Source organism: Mytilus californianus, unplaced genomic scaffold, assembly GCF_021869535.1.
Source record: "Mytilus californianus isolate M0D057914Y unplaced genomic scaffold, xbMytCali1.0.p SCAF_11, whole genome shotgun sequence".
Lineage (NCBI taxonomy): Eukaryota > Metazoa > Mollusca > Bivalvia > Mytilida > Mytilidae > Mytilus > Mytilus californianus.
In genome coordinates this window covers 19,485,494-19,507,479 of record NW_026262593.1, presented here as the reverse complement: position 1 = coordinate 19,507,479, position 21,986 = coordinate 19,485,494, and the positions used below count along the sequence as shown (strand labels likewise).

General features: G+C 31.0%; 1 protein-coding gene and 2 long non-coding RNA genes across 8 annotated transcripts in view; all 3 read left to right on the top strand.

Moving 5' to 3' along the window:
* The window catches only part of LOC127720698 (uncharacterized), a 53,079-nt gene extending 43,884 nt beyond the window's left edge, over positions 1–9,195 (top strand). For all 5 annotated transcript variants that reach the window (XM_052227445.1, XM_052227443.1, XM_052227444.1 and 2 more), the window contains exon 7: positions 1,436–9,195. In XM_052227445.1, the coding sequence (XP_052083405.1) occupies positions 1,436–3,229 (1,794 nt within the window). In that variant the 3' untranslated portion in view covers positions 3,230–9,195. The remainder of the gene's footprint in view (positions 1–1,435) is intronic.
* LOC127720729 (uncharacterized) overlaps positions 1–21,986 on the top strand; it is a 187,233-nt gene that overhangs the window by 69,505 nt on the left and 95,742 nt on the right. The gene's annotated exons all lie outside the window — the stretch shown is intronic.
* On the top strand, positions 11,504–17,594 carry LOC127720726 (uncharacterized). The gene is made up of 3 exons (XR_007990958.1): positions 11,504–11,953; positions 16,495–16,592; positions 17,374–17,594. It is a non-coding gene; the product is annotated as an uncharacterized LOC127720726 (long non-coding RNA).

The window sequence follows — 21,986 nt, the reverse complement described above, 5'->3', positions numbered from 1 at the left end:
AGTTGATTTAAAAAAAAAGAATTACTTAATAAGAAAAGAAAAACTAAAGGAAGACAAAACAGAATCTGTCTTATTTTTTGACTTTTGGTAGAATCAGAATTTCAAAATTTCACTATACTGCAAGTCTCTTTTCGTTTCTGAACTCATTTTACACAAACCAGTCACATGATTATGTTAGACGTTCAGGCGTAGTTCGGATCAACAGCACTTCAGCTGAGTGTTATATCAACTCATGGGTAATGTCTTCTGACCTGTTTTCAGCAGGGTAATGGAGCCAAATAAGAAAAGTATTGTCAATTTGTTTAAGTTGAAATCTGTTAAAATCATTATGTTTGCTTACTTTACCTGTGAGAAAGGCTTGGCAGATGCATAGAAAAATGTCATGTGATGCAAATTTTTCAACCTTCACTTTGAAATTACCACTATCTCCCACCTCTTATATTGGAAAGAGTTACTGCCTTAAAATTGAAAAACAAATGTCTTGACAATAGTTAAATTGACAATCCAAGAAAGACAACTCTATTTAGAAAAAAAGACAAACAAATGAGAGATTTTGATATAAATGTTATAATCACTGCAAATTCACTCATCCTTTAAATTTTTTACAGTAAGCTATTATTAACCAGACAGGAAGACTTTAAAAACATTTACAAGTTATAAAAAAAGACAAAAACAATCAGATCTTAAGTTCTCAAACTTGAAATTTGATTTAAGTAAAATTACAGTCTACATGTACTTTGGTGGGGTAATCATAGTTTATAGAAATTTATGGGTGATCTGAATATGATTTGATTGTTAAGCTCAAGTAAAATTACACATTTTCAAGTCACAAATACATATATAAATATGGATTAAAGGGACTGTGGGATACCCTTTATTGAGACAGCATCCTAACAACATAACACATCCTGTGATGGGGTAAATTATATATACTTTTTCCAAAACAAGATGTTATAAACTGAAACATGCATGGTGTCTTGTGAAGCAAAAGACTTAGATATAAAAGGGTGAGTTTAACTTTTGGATACTATTTCCAATGCAAATTAGAAAACCCTGCAAAATATATGTGAGACAAACTATGTTTATAGATATCAATGAATCCACTGTGTCAGTTATTCATTAACTATGGATTCATTTATTCTCATGGGTACCAATTTTCAGGGATTGAGAAACATTGTATTTCGTGGATGTTTGATTTTGTGGTTTTTCAAAGGTCCACATAAGAACCTATAGAAAATTTGTACTTCTTTGAACATTTGAATTTGTTGTTCATCTTTACCCATGAAATCCTCAATAATCGGTATCCCACAAATAATAATGAATCCACAGTAATTATCTAAAATGTCTTTAAGATAGTGATTTACCATTATACTATGAAGGGAACTGACCAAGTTATACAGAATCTTAAATTAACCATATTGTTCTGTGTTTTTAGACAACTGATATGGATGATCTCCCTTTAGACACTGAACGTATACAAAGATACATGATTAGCATCCCTAATCTGACAGGAAACCAAATGACTCCTGCAACAGAAGGTACCATCATTCCCGTACAGGTATCCTTGGATACTGCACAAGGTGTCCTGGTTCCTACAGTCAACATGATTCGCCCTGAGTACTCTCCTCCTATCGCTCATCAGCAGACATCACAGGTGTCACCAACATTAATGAGAACCTCACCTAAACAGGCGCCTAGCAGCATAGTTATACAAGGAATTGGAAATGATGCCATTAAAACAAACGAGAATGCACAACATGTTTTCACAGTAGAGGATCTCAGCCGACAGAAATTTGGTATTTCTGTCAGTGAAAATAATGGACATGTTCAACCTGCCGTAGGAACAAGTCAGACAGTTGATATAGGAGAGCTAGCAGCAGAAGGAATGAAATGCAGCAGCTCACCTAAATCTGACGTTAATAGACACAATCTACATTCTGTCATTTCACACTTAATCACTACACAAACGGCAGCCATTATGAAAGAAGATGATATTGCAGCTCAGCAATTACAGTATCAGAATGAGGCTGCTCAAGGTCAAAGTTCAGAGACAATTATAGAAATAGATCCAGAAATTAATGATGCAGTGAGTAATATCACAAAAAATTCTGTCACAATTTCAAGTCCTTTGTCTCCAATTGTTACCAAAGATTATTCTCCTTTAACACAAAGAAAATTTAGCAGTGAAGGAGTATCCATTATTTCTTCACCTCAGACATACACAGTGGCATCAGACAAGATTGGAAATACAGTACCAGTTACAATTAACATCGCACCGTATCAGTTTGAAACATCATCGAAGGAAAATTCACCTCAGATTTCACCAGCATTAAGTAGCAGTCATTCAATGGAAAAACATCCTCAAACATCTCCTCACTCCGGAGGATCTAATGCCAGAGGTAAAAGTCGTGACAGGAGTCGTGACAGCAGTTCTTCTGGAAGTTTGTCACCAACCTCAAACAGAGCAATATCGGTTGAGAAGAAGGCAGTCTCTCGAAGCAATGTAGTACCAGCTCTCCCTGCAGCTGTTACATATGATAAATATGCCGGAACACTATTGTATGATTATACCCTGCCAGATAGAGGTCTTGGAACTGGACCTGGACCAACACCGAGACCACAATCCAGTAATAGTGTAAAATCACATTCATGGCACTGCCCACAGTCTCCAGCACAGTTGTCAATTCCAAGTCCGGCTTTGTCAGACAGAAGTGGAACGTCTCCTCTTGATCTCTCATCAGCTCCTATCAAAGATAGCAGAAGAGAATTAGCTAAAAGTCCTGTATCAGATAAAGGCTCACTATCTGCTACAGATGATAATTCAGAGAAATCTACTCCTCAGAAAGTTTTATATGAGAAAAACATGTTGATTTTCAGTGAAAATGAAGTTGAAATTATTTCAGTTGGAAATAATAAATGGGTTGTGAGAAACGAGTCACAATTGTTGTCAATGACTCATAAAGGTAAGCCAGATAGTCAAACTGAGACACAAACAAATAAACGCCCAAGTGATGATGAAAGTGGAAGTCCTGTTGGATTGAAAATTCCAAAACTTACAAATGGAAATAGTACACCTATGATGGTTCATGGTGCTAACACAGTAAATAGTTCTGTCCCTTTAACAAATGGGAACATGGTTTTTAGTGCTAACGTGTCCGTAGATTCTCAGTCGGGCAGGGATCCAAAGAATTGTCCAGTTTTACAGAATATGTTAAAACCAAAGACATAACAATGATGTTTAGACATTTAATTTATCTATGGTGCATATAGTATACACATTACATGTAGTGGGTTACTGACATTTTATTTATATTGTTATTTTGTTGTTAACAGTGAATTCTTGTATTTTGCAGTCTTTTAATTCTTGTTATTGTATTCTATCTTATTATCCTTAAACTTAACTATACCAAATAAGATTTAGAAATATTTTTTAATGACTTCTGTTTTAACTTCTTTATTTTTTAAGCTGTATTTGTTAGTTTTTAGACATTTGTCAAGGTTACTATGTTAAACATAATGTATATCAACTATATGCCTTGTAGACTTTTCCTACTTACTATATTAGCTTTAGTTGTTAGTTGAATTATAGCATAATTTTGATTATAGCTAATGAAATTGCAATTTTGTATTCAAGCTTAAATTAGAAATTTGTTCTATCATCTTAATTCAATATTGCTTATAATGTTCTAACATCTGAGCAAGAATTGTGCAGTATTTACCCCCCAAAAAAGTTCAAATCTGAAAATCTACCAATTTTGCACTTGAAAAAATATGCAATATTTATTGTGAAGATCAAACATTGTATAGTATACAGACTAAATCTAAAGACTTATTCTTAGTAATCTGGTTAAGTAATAATTCTTTTTATGTTTCATGTAAATTATTGGCCAGTAAAATCATTCTTTATTTATAAAAATCATAAATTTCATAATATTTCATGATGCAACATTGTCGGATGTTTACCAGAACATTAACAAACACAAAAAAATAGAAGAATTCACTGTTTCATTTGTTGTACCTAAGGAACTGTCCCTGAGACTTTGTCCTGAAAATGTGTGCCATGTTAACAAGACAGGTCAAAATATAGGACATTATTGTCATTATTGTTAATTATATAGATTTTATTTGGTGATTTTTTATTGTAATTTGTTTAGAATTGTTAAGATTTAAGAAAGAACTGATAGGAATAAGTCAATTGTATATATTACAGTGAAATCCGTCTAAAGTGAATCCCTTCAAGACAAACAAATTGGTTTTTATTAGACAGGATTCAGTTTGTAGTTTGTACATGATTTTTTTCCTTAAGAATATTCATGCATGGTGTATCCTTATCAATATAGCTGAGTTTAGTATAGAAAGGTTACAGTTTATTTAGGGTTGAGTTAAGCAGGTTTTACTGTAATAGTAAATAGAATTTTGCTCTTTTAATGTACAACACATGAGATATCTATCGTTGATTCCTTTCATATTTGGTACAATGGTTTTTGCGTTAATGAAGATATCATTGTATCATTTTATTTAGTGATAAGTTTATTGGACTTCACCATATTCAACATGTTTATATGAGAACATGTGTAATATCTGGTGAATGCAGCAGCCCTTAACTCTGGACAAAACCTATCAGATTTGGTCATGATGTGTAGATTTTCAAATTAATCCACCAATTTTATTTGATACAGGTATATGGACAGTTTAGCACCTTCTTTATACCCATAGATAAAGTATAATGCCATTTGAACTTAACGTTTACAAACTCTTGTGGTTTCAGTATAATGCCATTTGAACTTAACTTTTACAAACTCTTGTGGTTTCAAATTTTTTGGTAGAATTTATACTTTTATAACATGTTCAGCATATTTTGTAAAGGCAATGTCTTTTTAAAGATTTTGTCTTTTCGTTGATATACAATGTATGGTTTGTTTGGCAAGGTACTTGGTAATGATATGTAATGAGTCATATTTAGCCACAATTATAATTCTGCAAAGCTGATTGAAATCACAGGCCCACATTATTGAACTTTTTTTTACACCATCACCATGTTTCAAGACATTTTTCAGTGGTTGATAAGGAACTTATGTTTCCACATGTAAAACTATTGTAACAATTGTCTGTGGTTTGTACGTAACAATTTTACATTTTACAAGGGATAACTTTTCTCAGAAATATAATAATTCATGTGGTAGAATGAATATATAAAATATTTTGACAAATATATGTAGAAATCCTTGTATTATATATTGCCTTGACAATCAATTTTGTTGTTGTGTCAGATACATGTAATTTGTAGTTTGTAATCATTTTATTGGTTCACTATAATCAGTTTTGAGGCATTAGCCTTAAATTAATGCGAATGTGGTTAGTCTTTTGACTTTTTGTCAATAATGAATAGCAGTTCAGATTTTTGGGAGAATTATTTTTGTTATACACTACATAGCATCAAATCCAGTTCATCAAATTTTAACAATATCTATCAAATTGATACAAAACAAGAATAAATATCATGAATAAAATGTGAAAATATTCATTTCTTTTAATTAAATTTCAAAAAGTCAATGAAATACAAGGGAAAAACAAACAAGGCAATATTTTGTTGTGTCAATTTGGTTGTGTATGATGTACTTTAAAAGTCTACTCTTTTTAAAGTATATGCCAATTAATAAAATACAATTTAGAAATTATGCACAAACTAATGCATAAGGGGAGGTAACTTCTATCAATTATTTATGTTCCAGCAAGATTAAAATTTAAGATGTAAAAATATGGTATAACAAATTCTAATTGTGTACCATTATAGTATTTTAATAATTCATATTGATGTATGACTGCAAATTTATGTAAATATCAAAATATTAATTTTGTTCTTTTATTGTCCAATTTTGATGGCATTTTTATCGCTGTCATTTTCTGCCTTAAATTTTTTTGTCAGGTTTGTGGTAGCTCATAGAAGCTCTCATTGGTGACCAAAATAGGATACATAAAACTTTTTTTTAACCTATGTTGAATGGAATTTTTGTCTATTGATTAGAGCTAAAAAGAGTATATCAACAGAATTTGCAAGACTTATTATAACAGTTTCCAAGTCTAGAGGCCAAAATAGTGATTTTTAACATCTTACGTAGAATAAAATTACTGTGTCAGGAATAAAAACCTTGTGTAAATTAAATATTTATATACATTTTTCTAATGTTCCCATGTGCGCATGTTCTAGCCATATCATGCTGTCACTAATGTAGTCCTTTATTGAGGGGATTCGTCTTAATTTTAGAATTTGATGATTTCATTTGGAAAATATATATACTAAAATGTAAAAACATTTTTCACATAACGAAACAGATATTTTTACTTGTGAAGAGTTGTAGTATCTTAAGATTGATAATTGTTAGCTACGCTTAGATTTTAGAAAATTGTTCATTTTACCACATGTTGTACACATTTCATTTGAAAGTTTATTCATTTCAGTTTTGCATTGAACAAATTTAGATCAAATGTACTTTAAAGAATTTTGTACAGTTATCCATCAATGATTGTGTAGTACCAATTAGGAACAATTTACCAAATTGTATGTAAAAGTTTATAGTTTAAAATAGTGTTTTAATTTTTTCCTGCAATATGTTTATAATTTTCACATTTTATAGACACAAATTATAAATAGTGACTTAATTTGTATAAGTATTAGTTGTGTAATTAAATTACAGCATTATTTTGTTAAAGTATTGTGGTATATTTTAAAATATAAGAACATCATCTTTTGTTTTCATTTTGAGAAAAAAAATGTCTTTATAACCAACCTATGTGTAATAAACAATTAGTAAGAATTATCTCCCATTTAGGTGTAGATAAACATTCAACAACAGTTATCTCTCATATAGATTTTGATAAACATCCAACAAAATTTATCTTGCATATAGACGTAAATAAACATCCAAAAGGTGTATCTCCCATGTAAATGAAAATAAACATTCAATTAGAGTTATCTCCCATATAGATGTAAATAAACATTCATCAAGAATTAACCTCCATATAAATGTAAATAAACATTTAATAAGACTTATCTCCCATTTTGGTGTAGATAACCATTCAACAAGAGTTATCTCCCATATAGATTTAAATACACATCCTACAAGATTTATCTCCCATATAGATGTAAATAAACATCTAACTAGAGTTATCTCCCATATAGATTTATATAAACATCCAACAAGATTTATCTCCCATATAGATGTAAATAACATTTAAAAGATTCATCTCCCATATAGATGTAGATAACCATTTACTTAAGAGTTGTAAACTACTATGTCATTTGGTCTCTGGTGGAGAGTTGTCTCATTGGCAATCACACTACATCTTATTTTTATATTCAGTTAAGAGTTATCTCCCATAAAGATGTAAATTTTCTTACTAGATTAATTCCATAAATTCCCTAGTTTGATTTGTAGTTTATTGTTTGTTTTTTGGCAACAAAATGATGAAATTCAAGGAAATTATCCATGAAATCCAGAATTTGGTACAAGTGAGATACATTTAAAGGAGGCTTTTAAAGTATTAATTTTGTGCAACATGTTTGCAAGTTTTATTTAAGTAAACTTTTTTTTTATTGCTGCAATTTTATTATTCACCATGTTTTGTACAAATAGTTGTAAAAGAACTGAAAGATCTAAAAATTATTTTATATTTTATCTTGAAATTCTCTTTTTATTTCATGTTGTTCCACATACATGACAACCCTCTTCAATAATAAACAAAACATGATGTTCCTATTAATTAGAATATTCCTTATAGTTGTTTTGTTAAGTTATTGTAGTTTTTTATGTATCAGTAACATCTGCATGAAGACATTCTGTTCTTTCCCTTTAAAAATATTGATGAGGGAAATTATAGTAAAACCCTAATCATTTCAGGATTTGATATTTTAAGTAGAACCTCCAGGGGGATTGCTGGTCCTATTTGAACAAAAAGGTATGTCTGTAAAAATCCAATTTGTAGCATTGAAGGACAGAATGTCTTTATGACATTATACATTGTTATTTGTTTTTAATGTTGTTTAGGCTGTAGAATAAGACTTTAAGTTTATCGCTTTCCTCATCAACATAAAAAGTCTCACAAAGAGAAATAATTGATTGAGTTTCCTCAAGTTATATTTTTCCACATAACAGTATTTAGCATTAATTTCATGCAGCTAAGACAAAAACTAGAATATTTTTAATAAGCTTTAAATGGTAAAAAAATTGTGCTTTTATCCACTTGTCATAACTTTTTAATCAGATTTCCCTGTCAGGGTTTTTGGTGTGCCATTTAGTAGAATAGATAATAGGTTATAATTCATGTTATATAGTGAAACCTTTCTTGAACTCCTTTGCAATGGAAGTTGTTTAGGTTTCGGCAAACAAACAAAAAGTCAGTTAAAAAAAAGGTTTCGTTTATGGTCAGTTGAGGCAGGTTTCACTATATGTTTTACAGCAGAATTTGTTCTACCATAATTTTGGGGTTTTTTTTATCAGCTAGTCACATCTGCAACAATAACAAAATCTTTTCTTTAATTCTTTCCAGATTCTTACAAGTTTAATATGTAAAATGGGATATATATACAGTGCATTAAAGATTATAGTTTAAGGCAACAATGTGCTCAAAATTTCGCATACAAAAAGCCTATGAAAAGAAACTCTTGTAGACTTATTATATCATGCTGCAATAGGCATTTACTTTACAGTTGTCTTGGCAAGTTTTTTGTGATGACACAGTGTACAAAATTTGGCTGTTTGATTAATTAGAAATGGAAAATTTCCAAAAAATATAAATAATTTAACTTTAGATTATTTTAATATTGATAATTTATATATACTTCTTTTTTCATTGGCTGTGTGATGGTTTTATAACATGCAGATAGCTATTTTATAACAAAGATGACCAGTTGATAAAAAAAGATTGAAATGCTTGAAGCAGGAGTTCTGCAAATATATAGTAATTACATATTAAATATATAGGATAGATATTTTACACAGAAGTAATATGTACAGTCATATTTAGTGGTTATGAATATTCATTACTTTGTTAATTCACATATTTTAGTGATTATGAATATTCATTATGTTTACCAAAGATTTTTAATGTGATGCTTTAAGTTGTCTCTGGCCTATTGCCGTATTATGTGTGTTGATTGTTGTTCAAATTGACAATCAATAAATCAGTACAAATGGTTGTTTTTGTTTATTAATCAAAGGGTCATCTGGTGTTGTTGGCTGGAATGACCCTGCTGGAAAGATAAGACTTATCCTGCCAGCAATGTCCTAGTTGTCTTGGAAATTTACTGTGACTTGATCGTTAGTGTTTCTCTCCATATATAGCAGTTCATTCAAAATTTTGACCCAATTACAATTTTTAGGCCCCTGCCATGGCGAAGGAAGCATTAAGTGTTACTCTTGTTTGTCTGTACATCCCAAAATTAGTTTCCATTCTCCAACTTTAGTTTGCTGCAACCAAATATTATGAAACTTATACACAATGCTTATTATCACAAAACACAGATCAAGTTCGAATTTAGGTGGTGTCACTTTTACCATTCTCAAGTTATGCCCCTTTATAACGTAATATGCAAGCGGGGCATCATCTGTGTCCCATGGTCACAATCTTCATTTATTTTTCTTCAAATTAAAGTGTTAAGCAATAACAACATAATGGGCTGACTGTGTGATACCTGCATAGGTCATTAAACACTCTATGTAAGACAAGAACTCACAAAATTTTACCTATAATATATACCTAACTCATACTTCCTGAGGGAGATATTTTCTCTTAAAATTTCTGTGAATTAATCAACCATTAAATATATGTTGTAATGACCTATCTAGAATGATTCTAATTGTGAACAAGAGTCCACATGCTGAAAAGGCTGGCCTGCTTATTGATGATGATTGAATTCTGTCAGAAGTATTTAAATTTTACTACAGGTATTGTAATATACTTCACATTATCAATAACTCATGAAAATAAAAGGTCAGTAGAACCCTGCCAGACATGCATGTACACCTTACAATCATTCAATATACCAAATAGTATTGACCTATAGCCTACAGTATCTGAGAAACAGACCCAACCACAAATACTTATGATTAACTAATGAACCATCAAGGTCATATGAACCCTTGCAAACAGATACCTTTATTTTGGCATTGCACAAGGTCATGATTTTCTGTTTATGATGTCTTTACACTAAATCCATTGGACGTTGGATGTGTACTGATTGATATTTTAGTCTTAGTTACATGACAGAAGTCACAGAAGGCGAGACATAGGGATAATGATCCGGCAGCATTATCTAACTACTTAAAAGCTTAATATTTCAGAAGGTAGAAAACCTGGATGCTTCATACTTTGTATTTAGTTTAAGTGAATGGATCTCTATGAAATTTTACCTTAAGGTTCAATACCACAAAAGGAAGGTTGGGATTAATTTTGGGGGTTATGGTACCAACAGTAAAGGAATTTGGGGCCAAAAAGGGGCCAAAAATAAGCATTTTTGTAACTTCCAGACAATAACTTTTGTGTTAGTGTATGGATCTCTCTTGACATTGTACCACAGTGTTCCATATCACAAAGGGAATGCTGGGATTGATTTTGGGGATTATTGCCTCAAAATTTTAGGAATTAGGGGCCAAAAAAGGGGCAAAAACAAGCATTTTTCTTGTTTCATGACAATAACTTGTGTGTAAGTGTATGGATCTTTCTAAAATTGTACTACAAGGTTCCATATCACAAAGGGAAAGCTGGAATTGAGTTTGGGGGTAATTGCCCTAAACGTTTAGGAAAAAGGGGCCAAAAATAAACATTTTTCTAGTTTCCAGACAATAACTTGTGTTCAAGGGTATGGATCTCTCTGAAATTGTACTGCAAGGTACCATACCACAAAGGGAAGGCTGGGATTGATTTTGAGGGTAATCGCCTCAAAATTTTAGGAATTAGGGGCAAAAAACAAGCATTTTTCTAGTTTCAGGACAATAACTTGTGTGTAAGTGTATGGATCTTTATGAAATTGAACTACAAGGTTCCATATCACAAAGGGAAAGCTGGGTTTGAGTTTGGGGGTAATTGCCCTAAACGTAGAGGAATTTGGGGCCAAAAAGGGGCCAAAAAACAAGCATTTTTCTAGTTTCCAGACAATAACTTGTGTTCTAGTGTATGGATCTCTCTTGATATTATACCACAAGGTTCCATATCACAAAGGGAATGCTGGGATTGATTTTGGGGGCTATTGCCTCAAAAGTTTAGGAATTAGGGGCCAAAAAAGGGACAAAAACAAGAATATTTCTAGTTTCATGACAATAACTTGTGTGTATGTGTATGGATCTTTCTAAAATTGTACTACAAGGTTCCATATCGCAGAAAGTTGGAATTGAGTTTTGGGGTAATTGCCCTAAACGTTTAGGAATAAGGGGCCAAAAATAAACATTTTTCTAGTTTCCAGACAATAACTTGTGTTGGAGTGTATGGATCTCTCTTTTTTTTTTTTTAACACTCAAATTGATACTTTATTGCACAACTTGCTGTTAACAATAACACTTGATGTACAGCATTCCATCAAGTATCCCTGTTAATAGTGCCACTGAATATCCAGGGAGAATATTCAGTAGAATTAACAAAAAAAAATTCTATCAATATCTAAATAAATAAATTGCTATTACAAATAGCTGTTTTAAATAGTCTACTACAAAATATGTTTATTTTTTTCTATATAAAATACTATATATTCATGTAACATTACACACGTTATCACAAAAGTTCGTCAATATATTACGGAATTTATCACTATTTATTTCGGAATGAGTTTTTGTATACTATCTTAAATGTTCCAGAAACTAAATGCGGTCACTGGTCGATGACCTCGCACGTTTTTTGTGCTTCAAGTTGGGATTTACACAATTCTGCAATGTTTTGTAATTTTGAATAAAAATACGAAAAGGTGAGATGTTTTAATTATATGTTTTTATCTGTTATAAATCAAATGATTTGAAATAAATGTGTTATTTATTTGACCTACATAACGTTATGAACAATTGAACATGATCCCGTGTCGTGACCTTAAAATACCTATCAGCTATTTTGTAAACATACACATACTTGAATTTTCTGAAGTCATATTCGTACTACACACACACAGACAGATTCAAACATCCAAGATACACACACAAAACTCCTTCATAGTTGCATGTTTTATACATTTTAAGCATCACATTTGAAATTATATGCAGATAGGCTATAAAATATTAATTGCCTCAAATTTTCAAGAATAGCATCAAATTCTGTACACTTAGTTACTATATCTGCCCAGTAACATGGTATTAGTTATATTGTTCTTTATTTTTACCCCTTTTTCTTTATTTCTTAGCCAATTATTTTGAAGCAAATAAAGTATCCACACCCATATATACATACTTGTACAATGTAGACACACACACCAACACACACACACACACACACACACACACACACACACACACACACACACACACACACACACACACACACACACACACACCAACACACACACACACACCAACACACACACACACACCAAGTACAGATCTTTTCATATATATATTATAAGTAGATAAGTACTTGTATACCTTAACATTTAAGGTATCAGGTGCATTTATAAGCACATTGACAGCATATTGATATTACAAAATACTTTATGCTACATGTATATTTTCACATTTCTATAACATTACCTTAGTTTTTTCTCAAAATGTTATACACTTTTGTTAATAAACAGTTTATCTTCATGTTTACCAAACTATATAATTCTACTATATTATTTATTTCATATTTAAATATTTTCATTGTATCTACCCATTTAGATTTTTTATTCGAAACATAGTGTGCCTTATAGACTGAAAAGAACATTAAACTAAGCAAATGATTAAGTGCAAAGTAAGCTTTATCATTAATTTTGTATCCTATGACAAGAGAACGGAGACTTATAACATGTTCTTCCATGCCAACTCTTTTGAGTAAATCTTTCATTGATTTCCAAAATATTTTATGATATTGACATGTAATGAAGAAATGGTTATAGTTATCTAGTTCATTGCAATAAGTACATAGGTCATTTTGTGCAATTTTCCACTGGAAAAGCAGCTGTTCATTTGGTAAAATAAAATGCATTAATTTCCATCTGAACATTTTTATTTTATTATCTTTTAGATACTCAAAAGTGAATTTAATAGAGTCTTTAAATTCATTTTTGAGACTTCCATTACCAAAGAGTCTTTCCCATTTAGCAAATCCAATTGGCGTTTCTGTTATTACTTGACCTAGCACTATTTTATATATGTCTTTATTATTGATAGTAAGGATATCAGTATTGTCTCGAAATTTGATTCTAGTTCGGTTAATATGAACATTAGTTTTGAATGATTCTTCTGATTTTAATATGTTGACCCATCGTTTTGGTATGGAATTTTTAATTTTTAAGATTTCTGCAATCCAATTACTTTTATTTTTCAATTTTGAAATAATTTTTTCTTCTGATATCTTCCCCCTTTTATCGATTATGTCATTAATATATAATATATCGCTGTCAATCCAGTTATCAAAGAACAAACATTTTCCTTGAAATTTTATAAATCTATTTCCCCATATTATTTGTTTTCTAATATCTAAATAATTCTCAATTTGATCATGATTAATATTGTTACAATTGTTAACATTTATCCATGTTTTTATCATCTCTTGATAGAAAATTGGTGTTTCGTTCCATATTTTTTTATCTAGCATTTTTATTTTATTCAAATTTATCTTGAAAATAAGTAAGTTTTTGCCAAATTTATTGAGGTATAGCTTTGGTAATACAGCCCAATTTGCATTCCCTGATTGTATTATTTTTATAATCCATTTTATATGTATTGATTTTATATAAGACTCGATATCAATCATATTTAAACCCCCCTCTGAAAAATTTTTAGTAATTATTGACCTTTTTATTTTATCCTTTCCTCCATTCCAAATAAATTTATATATTAAATTATTAATATTTTGTAGTTTATCTTTACTTATGATACTATTAGTTGCAATGTAAGTTATATTTGGTAGCAAAAGAGCTTTTACGATTAATATTTTTCCCAATTGGGTTAATCTTCGTTTTGACCATCTATCTACAAGTTTCGCTATTTTATCCATGACTTTTTCCATATTCAGTGTGTCACATTCTTTTCTGTAATAACCAAAGTAAATACCTAAGCTTTAAATTGGTTTATTTGTCCAATTTATATTTTCATATTTATCTTTTGAACTTTTTAATTTTCCTAACCATATCCCCTCTGTTTTATTTCTATTTAGTTTTAATCCTGAAAAGCTGCCAAATGTTTCAATTATACTAAGAGCCAGACTTATTTCTTTTCGTCACTGAAAAAAAAGAGTTGTGTCGTCAGCTAATGACAAATTTTTAAATTACATGATTTTCCATCTAATTTTATTGTTATTCCTTTAAAATCTTTATTACTTCTTAGCCTTATTGCCATTAATTCTACTGTTATGACAAAAAGAAGAGCAGAAATCGGACACCCTTGTCGTATACCACGATATATTTTAAACGGACCTGAAACCCACCCATTATTTAAAATACAGCCTTTAATGCCATTATACATAGTTTCCACCCATCTGATAAAGCCATTTTTAAATCCAAACTTTTTTAGCGTTTCTGTCATAAATGTCCATTCCAAAGAGTCAAAAGCTTTACTAAAATCCAAAAAAAGTATTGCTCCTTCTATATTAAATTTTTCAGAGTAATCTATAATGTCTTGTATTTGTCTAATATTAAAACCTATGTATCTATTTTTGACATATCCAGTTTGATCTAGACTAATTATAGAAGGAAGAACATTTTTCAGTCTCTGTGCCAACACATAAGCTAGTAATTTCGTATCAATATTCAATAATGTTATAGGACGGTAATTATTAAATGAAAAAGGGTCATTCTTTTTAAAAATAAGCGAAATAGCACCTTTCTTTTGAGAATTTGTTAATTCTTTTTTTTCAAAATTATTATTGAAAACCTTGACCATAATATTCTTTAGACTACCCCAAAATTGTCTATAAAATTCTACTGTCAGCCCATCCAGACCAGGGGATTTATTTAATTTCATTTTAAATATTGCATCTGTACATTCAGTTTCTGTTACATTCCCTTCACATTGAATACTATCCGAGTCTTTTAGTTTTTTTGGTATTTCTGTTTCTTTAATATACATTTTAACATCATTATCATTAGGATTAGTTGACTCGTAAAGCTTTTTGTAGTATTTCACTTGTAAATTTAGAATTTTATCTTGGTCAGTTGTCGTAGATCCATTTTCATCATATAATTCAGTTATGATCTTTTTTGTTTGACGACTTTTTTTAGTCCCAAGAAGTATGCACTATTTTTTTCCCCTTCTTCAAACCATTTTACCCTTGACCTAATTTTTTGCCCTTTAATTTTATCTTTATACAAACCCTCTAACTTATTTTCAACCTTCTCAATTTCTATTTTTAAGTTTTGACTTTTATCAATACCATTATCTATTTCATTATTAAGATTATTCAGTTGTTTTTCTAGAATATTAATTTCATCCTTTTTTAATTTAGCTTTAATTTTACAGTAGTCTAAACTTGCATCCCTTACTTCTATTTTCAAGTTATCCCATAGTATCCCCAGATCATTGCAGTTGAATGAATCTTTTTCATATTTAGATATCAACTTTTTGATTAAAATTGTGTAATCTTCATTATTTAAAACACTTGAATTTAATTTCCAATAGCCTCGTCCCTTATTTCCTCTGTCAGTATTAATTTTTAATGATACCGCATTATGATCAGTTAGTTTTTGGATTATAGGTCTAATGTCACAACTTTTACAATTTTTTTGTACTTCTTTTGATATAAAGAAATAATCAATCCTTGTGGCTTCTGATCTATCTTTTCTACACCAGGTAAATTGTCTTGTGTTTTTATTTTTGATTCTCCAAATATCTATCAATTTGGATGATTTTATCAGCCCTTTCAAACTTGTTACTGGTTTATCAAATTTTTTGGAGGATTTAGTTTTGTTTTTTGTATCAGTCAATGACCAAATATCATTGAAATCGCCCCCAAGGATAGTTTGGTCTAGTCCATTTTTATTTATATAAGATTTAACTTTTTTGAAAAAACTATTTCTTTCTCTTAATCTATTTGGAGCATAGATATTAACTAGTGTGTAGATATTTTCATTAATTTCAATGTTAATTAAGATAAATCTCCCTTCAGAATCCTTGTGTTCATCTATAATTTTGAAATGAATTCCATCCCTTAACCATATTGCTACCCCACGCGAATTACTTGTTCCATCACTTCTTAAAAGATTTTCACCAAATTCTTTATTCAAAGTATCTTGCATTAAATTTGTGAAATGAGTTTCTTGAATAAATATTATATCACATTTTTGTTGATTTGCCCAACTAACTATTTTAATTATTTTGTCAGGTTGCTGCAGGCCATTAGCATTGACCGTGCATATATGCAGATATTTATTCATGGTGGATTATAGTTAAATTTATTTATCTTCCTGAACTCCAAGCATGGTGAGTAATTATTCTTATTATCTCTGTAGTATTTTATCTTCATCATTATTTGTTTATTACTTTTGATTGTGCCTACATTTATTTTAACTTTGAATTCTTTTATTTTTTTCCTTTTATCCGTTTCATAGACTTTACATGCTTGGATGATTTCTATTAGATTATCAGATCTGAGATATTTACCTGTGGAGTTGAAATCTACATCTTTGTTCATGTGATTCTTTAAATGGCTGTCTAATATTTTGAGCAGTTCTTTATCACAAGCATTAACATAGCTTACTTGATTTTTTTTGTACTTAGTTTTTGATAATCTGTGATTAATATATTTATCACTTTTATGTTTATTCTGTAAGAAATCTAAACACCTGCTCCCCAGGTATACTAGTTCTCTATTTACAATTGTATTCGATCTATATTTTGACCTCATCCTATTTATAGCCTGTCTGGTCAATGTTATTTCATCTAGTTTTGAGGAGTTCATTTTAACTTTGCTTAATTTGTTGTGAATAGAGCTTTTTATGTTTATTTGTAAGATGATACATAAACACCTATTTAGTACATTAAAATACAATATACTCCACAAATACATTTTGTATAACATGATTATCAAAGTTATTAAACAAATAACTACTTTTACACAGCATACTACTTTATTAGCTAGGCTTTCAGAGTAACACTTCTTTCCCTTTTTCTTACGTATTTTTACATTCTTATACATAATTTCATACATATTGTTTTTATTTCCATTTACAAATTGATTAATTGTTTTATTTGTCTTTTTCAGGATAACAACTACCTGAATTGATTGTGGATAACCTTCAACAGCTATACCACTCAAACAGTTTAAATGATATTCTGGATAATATATACAGTTAAAAATAAGTAAAAACAGTGCTATACAGACAGTATTGTGAGGAATGTGATTTTTATAATGCATTTTGGTTTTTCGATTTTTTTTATTTTTTTTTATTATTGTTATAATAAATAAATAAATTTTAGTCTTTATTTTTTGTAGTTCTTTACACATATATACAGTTTATGGTTTCTTTTTCTGCTTCTTTGCAGCTTCCTCTCTTGTAGCGTCGTGTAAATTTTCAGTTGGCGTTACTGGTGATTTTTCAATGTTTTGAGTTCTTGTTCTTGACTTGTTAGGCGTTTTGTTTGTTGCATTAGCCTGCTCATGACCAGGTTTTATTAAATATCTTGCGATGCCAGGTCTCCTGTCATCACTTTTAGGATGTTTTGGTTTTTCCTTCTTTTTTGGTGAATTGTCTTTTCTGGCGGACACCCTATCGTGATTATCGAGGATCGATTGTGAATGTTCTGTGTCACTCTCTGACCTACTCTTATCCTCGGTACTCATGAGAGGTTGTGTCGAACTCCGGAAATGGATCTCTCTGTAATTGTACTGCAAGGTACCATACCACAAAGGGAAAGCTGGGATTGAGTTTGGGGGTAATTGCCTCAAAATTTTAGGAATTAGGGGCAAAAAACAAGCATTTTTCTAGTTTCAGGACAATAACTTGTGTGTAAGTGTATGGATCTTTATGAAATTGTACTACAAGGTTCCATATCACAAAGGGAAAGCTGGGTTTGAGTTTGGGGGTTATTGCCCTAAATGTAGAGGAATTTGGGGCCAAAAGGGGCCAAAAAACAAGCATTTTTCTAGTTTCCAGACAATAACTTGTGTTCTAGTGTATGGATCTCTCTGAAATTGTACTGCAAGGTACAATACCACAAAGGGAAGAAAATTGGGGGGGGGGTTCTATTTTAAGGTGAAAAAATAATTTAGGGGGGAGGGGGTAAAAAAGATATTGTAGGGGCAATTTTTTTTTCATTTCAGTTTTCAGAAATTAAAAAGAAAATTTCTTCAAATATTATTTCTTTTTGCAAAAAAAGAGGGGGGTAAATATTTTTTTTTTATTGAGGGGGGGGGGGTCAATACACAACAGCATAGTGTATTGCACAAAAGCAAAAAACTAAGTTCTTTGACTACAGTTATTCAGTGTCAAAAACCTATTATGTGTCAAATATTTAATTACAATCCAAATTCAGACCGGTATCAAGCGCTAATATTGTGTCCATTTTTGCCCCAACTGTTCAGGGTTGGACCTCTTTGGTTGTATCCAGCTGCGCTCAGTGAAGCATTTTATTTTGTTTTCGTCTGTTTTTCTAATATAACTTTATTTGGTGTATGGAAATGTTTTACGATGTACATGTCAGTCTGGCAGTTTTATTTGACCTTGACCTCATTTTTACAGTTCGTTGCTCAATGTTAAGTTTTTGTGATATGGTCTGTTTCTTATCTATAAGCAATAGGGCAGCTATATTTGGTGTATGGAATGATTGTAAGGTGAACATGTCTGTCTGTCAATTATCATTTGACCTTGACCTCATTTTTATGGTTCATTGGTCAATGTTAAGTTTTCTTGGTTAAGTTTGTTTCTTAGATACTATATGCAATAGTTCAACTATATTTAAAGCATGGAATGATTGTAAGGTTTACATGTCTGTCTGACAGGGTTCATCTGATCTTGACCTCATTTTCATGGTTCATTGGCCAATATAAAGTTTTCATGGTTTGGTCTGTTTCTTGTATACTTTAAGCAATAGGTCAACTATATTTGGTGTATGGAATGATTGTAAGGTTTTGGGAGGTTTTTTCATCTTGCATCATTCCATATAACAAAACATAGTTGACCTTTTGTATAAAGTATTTGTGATACAAATGTAGCCATGAAAACTTAACATTGACAAAAGAACCATGAAAATGAGGTCAGATGAATACATGTAAACTAAGCAAAAATTTCAGTCATACCATGACTGAGGGGGCTGAGCCAAATAACCTCCATGGAAATGAAATGTGACAATGCTTACAACTGCATACTAAATACCATTGATATACCACTAATGGTTTTCCATAAAATGACCTAATCACAAACTTATACATGTACACTAAGCAAAAGTTTCAGTCAATAGACCATGACTGAGGGAGCTGGACCAAATAACCTCCATGGAAATGAGATATGCCAATGCTAATACATCTGCATACCAAATATGGAGCTACCACTAGTGGTTCCCCATAAACTGACCTAATCACTAAAACATCTGCATACCAAATATTATGGAGCTACCTCTAATGGCTCCCCATAAACTGACCTAATCACAAACTAATACAATGTTGATGCAGTGTCTGCCGGAAACAGAATGATTAAGTCTCAATTTTTCAACTTCCTCACAAAGAGACAAAAAACTTTACCTTGATCACTGATACATGAAATAAGGACATTTGCAGGTGCACCCTGTCTGACAGACATGTAGATGTTGCAATGATTATGTCAAATACATTTTTTTTTGTCACTCATGAGAAAATCATGCGATTAAAAAATATTTTACACGCTGTCACTGAACCTCAATAATGAGATCAAGGACAATGACATATATTTGACAGAAAACTTCTCAACATAAGGCATCTGTATACAAGATATGAATTCTTCTACCTTTTCCAACATAGACACTGTGTAAATAGATTACAACATCGCCACCAGATAAGATCCCTGTCTTGCATTTTGCCACTTTTTGTTGCAGGCAAGGCAAAAATATGTGTTCTTGAATGTGCAAATGAAGTGTAAACAAAATAAAATAAATGGGGAAAATGTCCATGGGACACAGATGATGCCTCTGCTTGCATACAACGTTATAAAGTGACATAACTCAAGAACCCTAAAAGTGACGCTACCAAAATTCATACTTGATCTGAGTTTTGTGGTAATAAGCATTTTGTATAAGTTTCATAACATTTGGTTGAGGCAAACTTAATAGAGAACGGAAACTTTTCCATTTGAAAAGGGGCATAACTCTAGAACGGTAAAAGTGATGCCACCAAAATTCAAAATTGATCTGTTTTGTGGTATAAAAAAACGACTTCTACTCAAAGAGGTGTTATAATGGGCAGTCCATGAGCTATTCAACACACAGAAATAGCTCACACCTCACTTCAAGTTCAAATAGTCTTACAAGGGCAATAACTAATCAAAGAGCTAAGGAAAAATGACGCCATTGTCTCTCATATTGGGATATTTTTGATGCAAGTCTTGATTTTCACATAATTTACCTACTGAATCTTAGGAGACGTTTCAATTCATGGTAGGTAGGGTGACTGACAATAGAATAGATATGAATTGTTTTCAATGTCTATAGCTTTTTTATTTGTTTGTCAAGATATATATATATATATATGTGAAGTGAAGATAACTACTAGTTGTTCTGTTGTACAAAGAAATAGCTCAAGACTACCTGAACAATCTACAATATTCAAAGTAATATGTGAATTTGTTTTCCTTCTTTGTAGAATTATTTAACAAAATGATTATGAAGAGCCTGTAGTAAGCAAGCTCTTATACCCCACATAGTCCTTATTCAGGAAATAAGTTACAGGTGACCTAGTGACATTGTTATTTCTGTTACCTAAAACATGATCAATTTCTGTAGATTTAGACAATAGTATTGTTATACTAGTTTGACAATTACAAAAATAGTGACACCATTTATACAACTTAATTTTATTGTTGATATACATATATAAACTTTAATCTTAAAATGACAACATAAATTATTGCAAAATTTTTTTTTTTTTCAAATGATTTAATGTTTGATAGTCATTTATTTCAAATAATTAACCCATACTAAAATAAGGAGATGTGGTATGATTGCCAATGAGATAACAGTCTGATTACTATCCACCAGAGTCCAAATAATGTGGCTGTTGGCAGTTATAAGTCACTTTACAGACCTCAACAATGTACAAAACCGGTTCATTGTTTTCAGGTAGCATAGGAAAAAGAGGAGTTGAAGCTGGGTGGCGTACAAGAAGATATAAGAAATAAAATAATTATAATATAAATAAGAAAATAAGAGAGACAAAAAAGACAGGACTGAGCCACTAGACTATATATAAAGCGCTCCATTACTAATCCTTAGAGGAGCTGCTGATCTATACTTAGAAAAGAAAGATGTTGAGGACTTAGCCAGTGCGAGCAGAATTTTGAGACTTAGGAACAACAGAGTAGATGTGGGGACACCACATATATAGGCCCATCTGCCCTATTTGCTGCCACCTATTAAAATTAATACCTAGGGTGGTAATTAAACCCATGTGCATTTAATCTGTTGTTCTCTATGTACATGTACATATATGATATATGTCAAATGCAAAAAATGCAGCTGTAATGTAAATATGACAAGGACCTAGCTAGACCTTTTTCTTAGGCAAGATGTATTACATTACTATGAAAGCAATACAACCCAGTGTTCTCCCCAGGATTTTTTTATAGCGCTGTGGTAAGCGCGTGATATTAGATTGATTTGATATCACCTTAAGTGTTGTGTTTGTGATTT